We start from the raw sequence: 16,158 nt of genomic DNA on the forward strand, positions 1-16,158 counted from the left end.
AGATTTCCTAATGTTAGAAAAGACCATCAAAAACATGATTATCACAATAATGGTATTCTTCAATGCTCATATTGTTGTCTTAGAAATCCTAACAACACCCTATATTAGGGCCCATATCTACATGCCATTAATTCCAGTGATCTGGAAAGAGAAAGATTATTTCCGATTCAGATTAGGTTTGATCAAAATTGAAAATAAAATGTTCCTTTCTATCACTGAAGTCATTTTTTCATTAGCAAATTATTTTCTCACTCCATAATGTAGATCCTCACTCATTCATGTTAGAACGAAGGCAGCTCTAGATGACTTTTGGATAGTTTTGGGAAAGCTTTTCACATCCCTCCAGATGTGTTAGAATACAAACCCATATTTATAGCAAGTACAGGGAATGGTTTCTTGAGGCTTACAGGCAACACATTTAAAGTGTACCATGTTGCAGTGTCTTAGAAACTCAAGGTGGCTGGAATATTGTGAAGGAGGAGACCCTTTACTATAGCATTTGTTGGTGTTTATTTCTTTGGTGAAAATTTTATTGCAGTTCTAATTCATTGTCATGTTGAGAGTGAGATAGGTGGTACCTAAATGTGATCAATAAATAAAAATATTTCATCTTTTGTCAGTCTATTTTTTTATCATTTTACTGAAGAGGATTTTGTAAACTACTTTGAGTCTCCATCAAGCAGAGAAACATATTAACCCAAGGAGATAAATAAAATATACTTCAGTGTTCTCCTGCTCTATATTAGGCATAAGCAGCTCTGTCTCATAGTTTGGCAGATGTCACTCTCTCACTATACTAAATCCAAATGAGAAAATATTCTGTGTGGTAGATTTTGGAAAAGTATGCCTTAAGATCTAAGCATCTATTCTTGCACCCCACTAAATTCAACATTTACACATTTTTCAGTGAATGAGATCTATTTCAGAGAAGGAATAAAAGAAGCTTTCCACTTTGAAGGAAACAGAAGAAAGTTTATATAGATAAGCAAAAGAATACTGTAACCCAAATTTATCTGGGTAGCTCTGAGACAAACGATGACAAATGAATTCTGACCTTTTACTCTGTCTTAGAAAGGTGGCATTCAAAACTTGTAAGTTAACCTTTAATGGGCATAAAGTTTGTTTAAATGTACTTCATGGCCACTAGAATTTAAATGCCATGCTTTGTAACATAATTCCCCAGTTGCTGTTGTCTGGGAGCACCCTACAGCCTTCTAGATGTAGCTGAATTGCAATACTCAGTACTTCTCTTTCTCGGCCTTGTGGGCTAGTCTACTGAGAGAAAGATCAGAGATGACCTATTCATTCACTATGCTGACTCTCCTCAACAACTATGAATATAAACTGTGTGTGCAAAATAGAGAACAAAACAATAATGCCTAAAGTTATTCATGGTAAATCACGTTTAAGGAGGATTTGTCTATCACCATTCATGATCACAATTCACCTTAAGAACAATTCAAATGCAGTTCTCACATTAAAAACGTTTTATCTAAGTTTTGCTACCAACTTCTTAAAATCATAGTTAAGCCTTCATTTCTTACTAAGACTCCTGGCTGGCACGATTCTTGTCAGGAAATTAATGGCACTCACGATGGAAGGAAGTAGGAGACAACCGGACAAACCCAACACATCTTTGTGGCACATGTTTATTGATCAGCCTTTTATATAAATATAATTCCCATTTAAACAGATTTCTTTGTTTACAGCAATTGAAAAACAAAACAATCAACAGCAACAACAACAAAAAAGACAACAACAAGATAAAAGAAATGAGTGCGGAGTCTATGGCGGCTCCGGAGGGCCGCTCCGGAGGTAGTTGCTGAGTCCTAACACTGGTTCTTTGGGCCTGAGGGAGCGGAATTGTGCAGTGACAAGAGAGAATAGTTCAGCACGTGGACTCTCTTCCCCCCCCCTTACACAGAGCTCTCATCCAGTTTTTCTACCAGCTGGGTGTGTTTCCGCTTCTCCAGAATTTTGCTCAGCTCCTCAGTGAAAGAGTTGTACAGCGGTGAAGTACACGGCTCCTCGTTCTGTCGCAGGAGCATGTAGCTGTTGCCATTCATTTTGCGCAGCATGTTGGGTAATGTTGAAATGCCATTGGTGAACTCAGCAGGGAGAGGGGGAGGGGGAGGAGGGAGAGCCAGAGGTGTCACTTTGGGTGACAGTGACAAGGTAGGGGCTTCTCCGGGGATGATCTGAAGGCAGCCATCTGGATAGGTGCTCAGCTCCTCTTCATCCTGCCTTCCTTTGCTCAGGCAATTTGAAGAAACAGTCTGCAGTTCTACACTTGATGGTTGGGGACCCCCCAGTTGATATTTGCCTCTACGACTCTGCAAGCAGCAGATATAGAAAAGCACAGCCATGAGCACGAAGCATAATCCACTCAGCACTGTGATGATCACAATGTAGATAAAGTTCATGTTCCCAGAATCATCCCTGGGCAAATGCCAAGACGGGAGAGGTGGAGTGCTGAGCTGCTGTGGCCCCAGTTCTTTGGGCAGCACAGTTAGAGCATAGGTAGCTACCAAGGCCTGCAGACCATTCTCCTCAGCGTAGCATTGGTATTCCCCACTATGTTCAAGCTGTGTGTCTGTCACCAACAATCCATCTACACCTACGTGGAAGTGTCCTTGCCCATTGTCAGCAAGCACTTTGGTGCTATTCACCATCCAAGTCGCCCGTGCCAAGTTGGATGTCTGTTCACAAGGCAAGAGCACATCACCACCACGCAGCACTGTCCGGTTCTTCTGCAGAAGCATAGCTGTAAGAGACACAATAACAGACAAGGGCTCTCTCACTACCCAACTTCTGTTGTAATAATTCAAGTGTCAGCACACAGTGTCACTTTAACAGTAGGGAAGAGGGGTTTGGGACTCTCAGTCTGAAGGAGGTAAGATTCCAAGTGCTCAGGTAAGAATGAAAACTTCAAAACACTGAAAATATGGTTTAAAAACAAATTAACCAAGTGCTTTGCCTTTTTAGGAAAGAAAACAGAATTTGAAGAGATCCAGATATTTAAGCTCAGGTCAGGAATTATCACAACTGCTTCATCCAGTACCTCTTTCCATTGGCTGGGTCCATCTATGCCCATGAGTCTAAGCAACTTGCTATTTTTATCTTTTATCACATCACTGAACTTGCTTGCAGGATCCAGGAAATTATTTTCGAAAGCAGAAGAAACTCATAAGGCTAAGAATTATATGCAGATTGCCTTAATAATGTAGCTACAATTTGTGCATGGATAATTGGGCTTTTGTGTTTATTTTATTATTGCACAAATATTTATACTGGTTATATTTGATTATCTATGAATACTAAGTCTGCAAAAGGAGAAGGAAAATAATTCTTTCTGTCCAAAAGAATGAGGAAGCAGTTGATCTCTTCTGAAGGATCTTTCTTTCAACTACTAGGAAGGAGAGGGGACCAAGGAGGGAACAGACCTTACCCGACACAGAATCATTCCAGCAGCCCATGTTGCCATGCAGCACATCCTGAATTAGCAGAGACCTGGTGAAAATAAGCAGGACTCTGATTAGCTGGGAAAGACAGCAGCTAGAAGATATTTAATCTCTGCAATATTCAGCAAATTTCACATGAAATTTCTTTGGCATGTATGCAGATTCTTTAATACATACTTATACAAATACTCGCTTGCTCAGCACTTCAATATGCACAATAAGAAAACCAACATTTCTTATTTCATCTCACAGTGTTAATATATAATCTATAGAGATCTAAATACTGAGAAAGCACATAATAATAGCATAAAATAACTCTTCAGAGCTTAGATGAAACTAAGATTTTCTACATGAGATACTGATTCTCAGGAATGCATTATCTGGGGAGACCTAACCTGAACCTAACCTCACAATATTTTTTATAAAGAAATAGATAAGAGATATTTATTTAAAGTGGTGTATAAATGTTTAATGAGTAAGCTGCCTTACATTTTCGAGCTTTAATTTTTGGAAATTTTTAATATGCTTTGTATAGCAACAGAAATACTCTATAGCTGAAATTGGGTTGGTGTGCTCCAGGTTCCACTGATTAAACAATGACAATTATCAGAGCCAGAAGTGTACCTTTTCTATAACAGCACCTGTCCTCTAGAACAGACATGTCAAACACAAGGCCCGGGGGCCAGATCCGGCCCGCGAAGTGGTTTCATGCGGCCCGCGAAGCCATCCTGGAAACAGTGAGGGAACGGCCCCCACTGCCTTGGCCTGGCCCAGAGACCCTCCTCCTGCCAGAGACCCTCAGATCTGTCCCACTCCTGCCCAGGCCCCCATAGGCACCCTTGATGCGAACGATGTAGAGCTGGCCATGCCCACCCAGTAGGCCATACACACTTTAGCCACACCCACCCAGGCCACACCCACCTGACCCCCTGAGGGCAACCGCAATGCTGATGTGGCCCTCAATGAAATTGAGTTTGACACCCCTGCTCTAGAATGAGGGTCTCCCTCCCCCCTCCCCCCCCAAAAAATCAAACAACTCCAATCCTATTGGTATTTCAAAATGGCTTCAAGACCTGGCCTTTTGCCCAGATCTTTGGAGAAGACAACTAATGCTCCTTTTTGTTTCCTTCTGGGTTTGTTTTCTTTGCTATCATAGTTCTTTTGTCTTGTGTAGTTTTTGCAGTTTTTTTGGTATCATTTGTGTAAACTACTCAGAATCACTGGGAGATGGGCAGCCTATAAATTTAATTAATACACCATCAAACAACAACATCTACCTATCTCAGGTCCTTGGGAAGAACTCGATAGACGGATAAAAATGCCAAATCCGGTCTGAATATCTGACTGACTCTGTGACCAACCATAATAATAAATATGCTTTTACTTTTTTTCAACTATGTCCTTTGCTGTTGTTGCTTGGAAATTACAACCGGCTCTCAATAGGATAAACCTAATCCAAGTTTTAACAAACACCCAAGCGAAGGAATTCTATTGGATGCCCTCTTTTGAAAGAAATGGACAGAGAAGACTTAATGTGACTCTAGTGAACTAATAAATAGGATGTCTACAGAAGCTGCAGCACATCCTCAAAAAATAATCTGACCTCAGTTAGTGATAGGAAGCCTGAACCCATCTGTTCTTCTTCACAATCAACATTTTCATACTGTTCTGTCCCAGCCTACGTATGTCCTTGTTACTTCACAAAGACAACCCCTCTTTTAACAGTAGACTGAAAAAATAAACCCTTTTTATTTGAGTTACAGACCTGATAATTGTCCCAGAAGACAAAAGCAACAGAACACTTTTCCAACGGACACCTTGTCCAAAAGCAAAATGGAGCACAAGTCAAACAGGAAATAACTCACAGGCAAAATAAACAGACCCTGATCTCTTGAAACTGAAGTCTTTGCAAACGGTTGCCTCCAGCAACCAGCCCTGCCCACACATTCCCTTTTTGTTACGCAGCCCCCAAGGCATGGCTTCTCACTGCTTTCTCCTTCTCCCCTGGAGTCGCCCCATTGCCTCCCTCTGTCCTACTCGTGTGACCTGTCTGTGTTTATGAGCATCTCTGAGGTCTTCCAGCTGTGCTTCCTCCGAATCTGACTCAGCTTCCCAGCACAGCTGGCTCTCAGCTTAATCAGAGTGGAAGGACCAGCCTCTTCATTACTTTGTAAGTCCTGCAGCTCATCAGAGCCTCCCTCAGACTCGGATAGGTCTCCAGGCCCCTCCTCCTCCTCTGATTCCCCAGACTCAACTACTGGGATCACAGGCTGGCACGGAATCACAACACATACCTGTTCAGAACATCAGCTACTTCTCGGCAGCTTTTGCCATCCCAGGCACAATATGGATCCTGGGCCAGGATGCAAGTGAAGCAGGTGATGTATTGCAAACAAGTGGACAGTGGTAACTGCAGGACGCCACTCTGGGCCCCAATGTATATGTTCCTCTGCAAAAGAAAGATGCTTAGCATTGATTCTGCATACTATTCTTGATGAATGAGTTTGTCATCTTTTCCCCATCCTACCCTAAGGCAGGATATATTGATTTTGCCAAATCACAGATGAATGGCAACTTAAGGTGCAGCATTCTAAGGCCTGTCTTAAGACATGGAAGAGTAGAAATGTTAAGACACGGACAGTACTCTTTAACCACTGAAACCTTCACTGACAATCACTAGGATAACACAAAGAGAGCTTTCTGATGGAGCTTCTGCTGTGCAATTACCCAGACTCATTCACAAAAATGTACAAGGAGTTCAGATATCTCAACTGACTTTCCCCCAGTGCTCCAGCCTTTTCTTATTTCTACAAAACATTTTTAATTTGTTCAATTAAAGAACCAGTAGCTGTGTTTTCACCAGCTTGGTTAAGATAATACTTGTTTACATTTTTAATGAGCTAGTTCAATAACCACATTAAGCATTTGAATGGAATCAACAGATGCTCAACCATTTTTTTTGTTCATGTACTAGTCCTACAATCTGGAAGCACCCTTAATATTCTAACCACTTATTCTTCCCATTAGGCAGATAAAGGAATATAATTAGATGGCCATTATTAGGAGATAAAAGTAAAAGAAAATTGAAGTGTGACCCTGTTTCCATAATAAAAAGAGCTCAGTTAGTTACTGACCTAGTCCAGGGGTCGGCAACCTAAAAAAGAAAAAGAGCCACTGGGAACCGGTTCCATCACAAATTAAAAAAAGAGGGAGCCGCGTGCGTGTGTCCATGCACGCGCATGCGCAAAAAGGTTTTTTGCGCATGCGCGGACGCACGCGGCTGCCATTTTTAAAAAAATGAGATGGAACCGGTTCCCGGTTGCCCGATGGCGACGGCCCGTCTGCAAAGCTGCCGCTTTCGGCAGCTTTGCAGACGGGCCGTGGCAGCTTCCGCAAAGAGCGGCGCCCCTGCCCATTCCGAGAGGTGCGCGCGCACCTCTCCGAACGACCGGAGGTGCGCGCGTACCTCCGCGCGAATGGGCAGCGGTGCCGCTCTTTCAGGAAGCCCGCCGCGGCCCGTCTGTGAAGCTGCCGAAAGCGGCAGCTTAGCAAACGGGCTGCGGCAGCTTCCGCAAAGAGCGGCGCCCCTGCCCATTCCGAGAGGTGCGCGCGCACCTCTCCGAACGACCGGAGGTGCGCGCGTACCTCCGCGCGAATGGGCAGCGGTGCCGCTCTTTCAGGAAGCCCGCCGCGGCCCGTCTGTGAAGCTGCCGAAAGCGGCAGCTTAGCAAACGGGCTGCGGCAGCTTCCGCAAAGAGCGGCGCCCCTGCCCATTCCGAGAGGTGCGCGCGCACCTCTCCGAACGACCGGAGTTGCGCGCGCACCTCCCCAAACCTTTGGGGAGGTGCGCGCGTACCTCCGTGCGAAGGGGCAGCGGCGCCGCTCTTTCAGGAAGCTGCCGAAAGCGAAGGGGCAGCGGCGCCGCTCTTTCAGGAAGCTGCCGAAAGCGGCAGCTTCCTGAAAGAGTGGCACCGCTGCCCGTTCGCGCGGAGGTACGCGCGCACCTCCCCAAAGGTTTGGGGAGGTGCGCGCGCACCTCCGGTCGTTCGGAGAGGTGCGCGCGCACCTCTCGGAATGGGCAGGGGCGCCGCTCTTTGCGGAAGCTGCCGCGGCCCGTCTGCTAAGCTGCCGCTTTCGGCAGCTTCGCAGACGGGCCGCGGCGGGCTTCCTGAAAGAGCGGCACCGCTGCCCATTCGCGCGGAGGTACGCGCGCACCTCTCCAAAGGTTTGGGGAGGTGCGCGCGCACCTCCGCCCATTCGGGGAGGTGCGCGTGCACCTCTCCAAACGGGCGGTGCCACTCTCCATTTGGAGAGGTGCGCGCGCACCACTGCCCGTTGGAAGAGGTGCGCGCGCACCGGGCGGCTGGGAGCCGCAAGAGACGGCTCAAAGAGCCGCATGCGGCTCCGGAGCCGCAGGTTGCCGACCTGTGACCTAGTCAGATCTTTCTTACTGGTGCTTTTGTAAATAGTGATGCTATTTGAACTAAATGTATCTATTTGGTGAACACAAAATACCTGCCAAGAAATCAACAGTATTCCATCAGTCCTTGCACCTGAAGCATTATTTTACTATCTAATGTGTCCTTCCCATCAGCCACGCAGAAGGAATTAAGTATATCTGGGTTGCTGCAATTTATCACTGGCTGAGATACGGTATATTGGCACCATAATGGAGAGCCTTGCTTTTTCAGCCACTCTTTCCTCTTCAAATCATATCCCTGGAGAACCAGAGAGGCAAAACAGGGCAACTAATTTTGTTTTGATATTCCTATGGGTCAGCTGGGTGGAATTAGGTAAGGCAAGGTTTGATTAGTTTGGTGGTCTATTTAACCCCCCACCCCACCCCTCAGTGGTTATTTGAATCAGTCAACTGATCCTTCTTTGTTGTTTCCATAACAAACATCCATGAATCTAGTTAAACATGTGGAAGCAAAACCAATGGTTGTATTCATATTACACAAAAGGCACAAACTAGGCAAGCACTTTTTGTCTTAGCATATGATACAAAGTCAGCCTCTATGGATATTGTGTCATGGGAACCCATGCAATATGGGTTAATGAAATAAATCAAGGTTATTCTTGGTTAGGCATGCTATAAGAACAAATGATATGGACATTATCTACCAATTGTGGTCATTTACCATTGGTTCTGCTTTTGATCTCTCTAATTTATCCTTTATCCTTCTCTTTCCATCAATAGAATACTTCTCTCTCAGAATAATATTTTGTGTTTCTGCTAAGGAGGATTGTGATCCAGAAAAGATAAATTCTTTGTTATCTTGACTGCAACATCAGGGTTTTCCAGCAGAGGGAAGCAATGAAATAAGAGCACAATACTGGCATTATCCATGCAGCCATTTATTCCATATTTATTTATTATTCATTCAACATTTATTCAAGAGTATTATTTTCTCAAGTCCATTTCCTAATATGAAGTGGGTCTCCAATAGCAACCTTCACATCAAAACATCTGGGAATAGGTATTTTCTCTTTAATGTAAGACAGGCAAAAATAGAAAAACCAACAGTCTCACTCCTTCTACATTTTCCTTCTAGCAAGCGAAAGGATTGCTTTTGCTTTTGCTCATATCTCAAAGTGGCAGATTCAGTTAAACTTAGAAATATTCCATCCAAACAAATAGCTGAAGAGTATTTGCATATATCATACCTTTGCTAAAAAAATCCAAATGACCACTAGATGATAGCAAAGATATAGAGAAAATTCAATTTCTTTGCTGCCATCTAGTTTCCCCTGGATTTTTGCAGGCCAGCTATGCTATGCTTACAAGACTAATAACTTAAGTTTTAAAATTGCCTATCCAATATCCTCCAGATGTGTTGTACGCCAGCTCTTTATACCCATGCTGAATGAAGGTAAGAGTAATCCAGTTCACGGACAGAGAACCAGCTTCCCGCAAAGGCCATAAATCAATTGTAGCATTTAGAGCAGGGGTGGGAAATCATGGCCCTTTTATGACTTGTGGACTTTAACTCCCAGAATTTCTGAGTCAGCCCCACCCCTGATCTAGAGTTTAGAATAAACCTGGGATAATGCTGAAACAGAGTCAGTGCTTTTTTGCCTGATAGGAACAGAGAAATTCAACAGGAGAAATGCTAATGTGTTGACTTCCTACTAATGCTCCTGTGTTGACTTCTTTTCCAACAGTTATTAAAGCATCTAATGAAAAATGACAAATTTAAAAAACACACAATGCAAAGTGGGAAGCAAATATCTTCACAAAGGAACTGGAATAGCAAGCTCCATTTGTCAAAGGACAATCACGTGATTAGTCCTTAAACAAGTGGTAGTTACTACATTGGGTGGATTAAATAGCTAACAGAAAGGACAAAAAAACAGCTCAAGGCAATTTTTTTTACCTAGCAGTGGCATCACCACTAATAAAACCTTCATTCAGAATGAATGAAGAATGGCTTTTTTCTGCCTCAACTACACAAGAGAAATAAAGGAAGTTCACGGTTACCATGAGTGGACTACTGCTGGAAAGAATTCAGTTAAGAAGCTGAAAATAAACTATATAAAAGTCTAAAATATTCATCCTTTTAAAAATTCAGTACATTTTGCTCTCGGGTCTAAGTAGTGAACCTTGGAATTCATTTAATAATGAAAAGTAAGCTGAAATCATTTTTAAAAATAAATAAAAAAATAAAGTCAGAAAATCACTCTTAAAAATGAAATGGTAAAATATCTCTATCAGTTATTTTATCTTCCAGCCTGTTGTGGACATGGAGACCAACTAAAGAGAAACTAGGCAAAAATTGGTAATACATTCAAATTTGATTCTTAAATTTGAATACAACTCTTCAAATTAGTTTGTTATTTTTGTAATGCACAATTTTTCACTGAGAAGTGTAATTTAAAGTGCTGTATTTAACGGTATTGGGGGAAGGTCCACAACTGCTTATACCTGTTGCTTGGAAATGATGATGTTCTCTATAGGCTGGGGGTTCTTGAAGGCCTGCATCTCCTCCGTGATATGGACCGTGGAGCCAATGACGACAGCCTTGTGAATCCATCCATTACCTATTCAGAGAAGGTTAATTATTTAAAGGAGCAACAAGAAGAATTAACTTTACAATCTCATTATTAAGAAGACCCTGTTGTAGGACATGGTTGCATCCTGCTCCTGATTAGGACATGAGATATCTATCCAATTCCATATTGAAATGGAGCAAATGTGCACTTTAAGAATGTAGATCTAGTCTCTGTCGCAGGGTAGATTTCCTAAATCTGTATCATCAGAATATCTTGGCACTAAAATTCTAAGAATTGAAGACTTCTGGAGGAAATCAGATTTCAAGTGGTCATTTATACCGTAGCAACCACTACAAATCAAAGATTGGCCTGGCCCTCCCGTTCTGACTACTGAGAATTGTATTTCTGAATTAAGAGGATCCTAAATACTACCCTGAACTGTGTGTCCACGATGTCACCTGCCCCTTTCTAGAACAAAATTCCCATTCCTCTTTATGGATTAAATTTGTCTCTCTTCTTAATCAAAAGCTATTGAGCTTAAGATATAGGGAAATGTTCACAAAACAGACAGCTTTTCTGAGCAGGGGAAGTTGAAAACAAAGAAGGGTGAATTCTTTGTTTGCAGGGAAGGGGTGGATGCGCTCCCTCCAGAAGCAATGCAAAGGGAAGTAGATTATAAAGTATAAGGAAAAAAATACAGCACGTATATCAATCAAAACTGCATGATACTGAAATAGCTTAGTTTTAGGGAAGCCAAATTCTGTGTTATAAAGAAATAGAGCTTTGGAAAACTTATACGAAAAAAGCAAATTATGATTAGTCTTCCTTGCATATAGTTAAGAAAGGAACTAACAATTAAAAGTCTCTTGAGTTGTTAGAGTGCACACAAACATGCATACATGCACAATGAATCTAATGGCAATTACCTGTTCCCAAAAAGAGGACATCATACATATGCCCATCCAGGGCTTGGACTCGGTCTACTGCAACTTGGGTGTAGACCACATTTTTCTTTATTAGCAGAGGCACTCTATCTGTAGGTTTCACCTCTTCATACATCAGTGGATGAAGCTTGATAAAATCCAGCACACTATTGGGCAGATCCTGGGAGGAGTTGTAGCCTCTTTTGCGAGCAAGATTGGTAATGCACTGCAGAGAGGAAACTGTTATAATTGGCCCCACCAGATCCAAAGCTTAACGTTCCTGTCTTTAACTTGGCTCCTTCCAGATATGTTTTATTCCAGTTCCCATCATTATGAATTAGAAATGTTGGGAGCACAATCCAAAACAACTGGAGGAATTAAGCTTTCATAGGGTTACACAAAGAACTAAAGCATACAAACTAAAGCCTTCTGAAGGACTTGCATACCTTCAAACTGCAGCAAAGATTTAGATGAATTCCCATATAATTTCCTTATATACTCAACCTACCCCTTTTGATAATTTAACCACAGTAAAAAAAGGCATAACTCCTCTGTAAAATATCACAGGGAGTTCCTATGTTTATTTCACCCTGGATCGTTGGATCTCTTATGACAAGGGAATACATGTAACTCCTGTATAGTTCACCTGAATAAAAATGAAGATAAGATATAGATGAATATAACTCACTGATCCTGGCCGTGGCTCTGGTACATCCCCAGTGTACTGGGACCACTTGCGGGAGGAGTCTTGGTATTCCATGTATGCCCTTTCAAAAGCTACTTGCACCTCTGAGATGTTGTATCGGCAAACAGCAGAAACCTGTATGCTCCTCCTGGAAAATATAGGAAAATGGTGGGAAAGCCTAAATTTCATGGATCTAACCATCAGTCACAAGGTAGGTAAATTTAATTTCTGTGAAGGATTACATTCCCTTAGGAGTGACATGCAACCTTTTTGCAGTCAAACAATTGGTTTTCTTCATTTTTATATTTGTTTGACTTCCAAGAAATTGTCATCAGCATTACAGTAAGATACAAAGAGGTTTGAGGCAACTTCGGTGGCAGAGGATGTCAGTAATCTGAAAATTTATCAATAGCACCAAACACAATTAGACAACTGCCAGGGTCTTAAAATACCAACAAGATTTTGTTACTACACTACTGACGCCACTAAATCCCCCACAGCATTTTTGATATAAGTTGCCTTTTCACAATAGACCAAATCATGGTGTACTCAACAATATTTAATAACCCAATGGACTTTCATACAACATGATGAACTAAATAATTAATGGTTTACAAACCACAGAACATCTTTAATCTATCATTAGTTGTTGCTTTGATCAAACTCAGCTACAGTGTTGCTATGAGTTATAAGACGTTAAAATAGCCAAACTGCTATTTTAACATCTTACAACTCATAGCAATATTGTCAGATTCTTTATGCTGTTTCCCATCATTGTTGCTAACCTCTCAGGAAGCACTTCATCACAGGGTCTCTGAGGCTTGCCCTTGGATCTTGGTATGCTACCTTGATCTTATGAATGTCTGGTTTTAGAACATAGATTGTACACCATGTCTTTTAGCTGTACCATTCTTTGGAGCTGGCTCAGTCTCTTTCACTTAGCTAGCCTTTTCACTTAATAACTGAATCTGATGACTTTTTGTCATAATCTAGGACATTATAAAGAATCTGAAGTTTCAACATTCCTTATCATGCTCTGAAGAACAAAGCCACCGTTTCTTCATATTCATGTTTATCAGTTCTTTGCTGTCACTTCTTGGGTCAAAAGAAGTGGCAGTGAATCTACTAGCCCATGGGTTGAATACAGTCCATTAGTCTTCCCTAAGGCCTAAGATAAGGGAACAGGGAAGATGCAGTAGCAGAGGATGATGAAAACTTGGAATCTTAACAATAGAAGTATCAGGCTAAGGACACATTTCACTCAGCTATCTGTATCACACTGTAGGTAAGTAGTTTCATTCGAGAAACTCATAAATATGAACAAGAGTGTGATAACCATTTTTCACTCTTGCTCTCTAGAGCTGGAATTCTGCTTGCACCTGAAGGTATGGAACTAGCAAGCAGTCACTAATTGCCACTGGTAGTCCCTCAAAATTGTCTAGTCTCCTTTAAAAAAATTCTAAATTCTTTGGGCCATCCTGTTATCTAACAGCAAATTCCACAATTCGGCTACACTGATCCATTGGGGTGGGGTGGGGAAACAACTGAAGGTCTACAAGAGTGATACGATTTGTTTTTGAAGTTAAAAGGATGCCTTATAAATTTGAAAGGGTCACACATTTGTACATTCCAAATGCTTCTTTGAAATCAATGGCATGGGCTAATTATTAATAAATATATTTGATATGCAGTCCCTTCACAGTGGGGATGTAGCTTCCTGGGTGGCATAAATGCAGACTTCAAAGCTAACAAATATTACAAAAGCACAAAAGTGCTAATTAACTGAGGAGAACTTTTAATTCACAGTATCATTAAGAGAAACAAGCAAAAAACTGGCCTGGGCTTAGTTCAAAAATACCGAAGAAAAAGAAACATGCAGCTGTGGTTGTAGTTACAGGCCATATGGTAAACTGCAGTCTTTGTCCCTAGTAGGACGCTGAGCTTGTCGATCGGAAGGTCGGCAGTTTGGCGGGTCGAATCCCAAGTGCCGCATAACAGAGTGAGCGCCTGTTACTCATCCCAGCTTCTGCCAACCTAGCAGTTCGAAAGCACGTAAAAATGCAAGTAGAAAAATAGGGACCGTCCCGGTGGGAAGGTAACAGTGTTCCGTGCGCCTTTGGCATCTAGTCATGCCAGCCACATGACCACGGAGACGTCCTCGGACAAGCGCTGGCTCTTCGGCTTTGAAACGGAGATGAGCACCGGCCCCTAGAGTCGGAAACGACTAGCACGCATGTGCAGGGGAACCTTTACCTTTACCTTTTATACCAAAATGGTCTTGCCAAAATATTGGTGTGATTCTCCTTCCTATCACTACCACCTTCTGCATATGCAGCTAGTATTAATCTATACCACAGCTAGCCACCCAGAAGACTTTGTTTCATAAAATGTCCACAGCAATTCTGGCTAGTTGTTGTACCAATTACAAACCAAAACATTTAGAAGGACAGATGACGGTACTGGTAATCACAACCAAGAAGTCTTTTGTGTTCCATCTATCCACCACAGCTGTTCACGGAATGAGGACCGAGTATAGTTAGAGAATCTGCCTGTCTTGGCCAATATAAAATGCCGAGCGTGAGCAGTGCTAGAAGAAGAAGGGTCCTGCTGCCTCAGTATTTAAGAAAAAAAAGGTTCAAGAAGTATATGAAGGCAAGAGGAGTTAGCTCAAGAGCTCCTGAAAAGATTAGGAATTCAATTGCCAATTTTTTCCCTATCAACATCAGATGATTTTCTCAGTGGCTTAATGAGTTTGTGAATAGTAGAACATATACAGCACACGCTATCTAGAATTCTTTTAAAAATGGGTTGAGTCTGTATCTGTTGGCTTGGAACTTAGACTGAACTAATTTATATCAGTTTGTGTAAACATTTCCTAGAACATTCAGGCAAATATGATCTATGTCTCTTGCTTGAGGACTTCTCTACGTTAATTGCTATTTAGTAAAGAATGCAAGTTCTCCAGCAAAACAGGTAGATTAAAACTGCATCTAATACTCAGAGGCCCATGGCATTTCCTGTCTAGTTTCTGTCCTATTCCCTAAGCATTGCTAAGCATTCTGCTTGCCTTTTGGTACAGCTGATGGATTACATCATCCAAAGTCTCATTTTTGACTCTTTCCAACATCTTTTTCCTGTACAATTATCTCAAAGGTAACCAATATAGCACATGTGAGGACCACTGGGCCTTCACATACCTCTTTTGGTATCTAACAGCTTTCCTCTTCCACTGACTTTAAAACAGAATGTTTTAATTTAAAATGAATATGTCAAAAACTGACACAGTGCAAAGCCTATTTTCTCCAGCATTGCCTTTGTGCCTCATAAAAGTACACTGGATGTCTGTAGGCAACTGTTCAGATTAACAACATTTATCAAAAGGCATAAGCTTCTGTGAACAACTGGTCCTTTCAACAGATATATGGAATGGCTATAGTGGTGTAGGGTTAACATTGAAATGAGACTGAGGGGAAAGAAAGAAGGAAGGAATCAAGGAGGTTATGCAGATATGCAGAGAGATGACAGGTAAAACAGATTACAAGAGGTTTATCAATTAACAACTGTAACAACAGTTTCAAGAGATTTTCTTCAGATAAAATGCCAGGAACCATAACAATAGGTTCATTGTTCTGCACATCCCATGTTCTCAAAATTCCAAATTTTCCCCAACCTTATAAACTGTCTGGGCCCAAAATTAACAAAGTAACAAAAATTCAACAGTATAAAAATGCTTGGCTCACCACTGGGCTGATAAGATGAATGTTGCATAGAAGACAGTGCTTGTCCAGTTACCACCATCCAGACTGGCAACATCTTTCAGTACTTCATAGTAAGGGATATAGCAGACCAGCCTTGCTTTCATAAAGGATGTCCATTTTCTCTGGAGGATTTTCTTGCCACCCAGATCATTCTGGAACAGAAGAAGAGAGCCAGGTTAAACAAATCCTTTCCTCAGCTTCAGGCTACTGCTAAGCTTGTAAGCCGCCCTGAGTCTTCGGAGAAGGGCGGGATATAAATGTAATAAAAAATAAAATAAAAATAAAAAATAAAAAAATTAAAATGTTTTTGACCAAATTATGGGGATGACCAGAGGTGT

At 41.8% G+C, this 16,158-nt stretch overlaps 1 protein-coding gene across 7 annotated transcripts in view; it reads right to left on the reverse strand.

Annotated features, from left to right (window-relative positions):
- Positions 1-1,637: 1,637 nt before the first annotated feature.
- The window catches only part of SEMA4G (semaphorin 4G), a 106,705-nt gene continuing 92,184 nt past the window's right edge, over positions 1,638-16,158 (reverse strand). For all 7 annotated transcript variants that reach the window (XM_083363671.1, XM_083363666.1, XM_083363669.1 and 4 more), the window contains 7 exons: positions 15,803-15,972; positions 12,066-12,210; positions 11,381-11,603; positions 10,387-10,502; positions 5,756-5,910; positions 3,449-3,510; positions 1,638-2,764 (listed from right to left, as the gene is read on the reverse strand). In XM_083363671.1, the coding sequence (XP_083219797.1) occupies positions 1,917-2,764; positions 3,449-3,510; positions 5,756-5,910; positions 10,387-10,502; positions 11,381-11,603; positions 12,066-12,210; positions 15,803-15,972 (1,719 nt within the window). In that variant the 3' untranslated portion in view covers positions 1,638-1,916. The remainder of the gene's footprint in view (positions 2,765-3,448; positions 3,511-5,755; positions 5,911-10,386; positions 10,503-11,380; positions 11,604-12,065; positions 12,211-15,802; positions 15,973-16,158) is intronic.

Source organism: Vipera ursinii (assembly GCF_947247035.1).
Source record: "Vipera ursinii genome assembly, chromosome: 5".
NCBI classification, from domain to species: Eukaryota; Metazoa; Chordata; class Lepidosauria; order Squamata; family Viperidae; genus Vipera; species Vipera ursinii.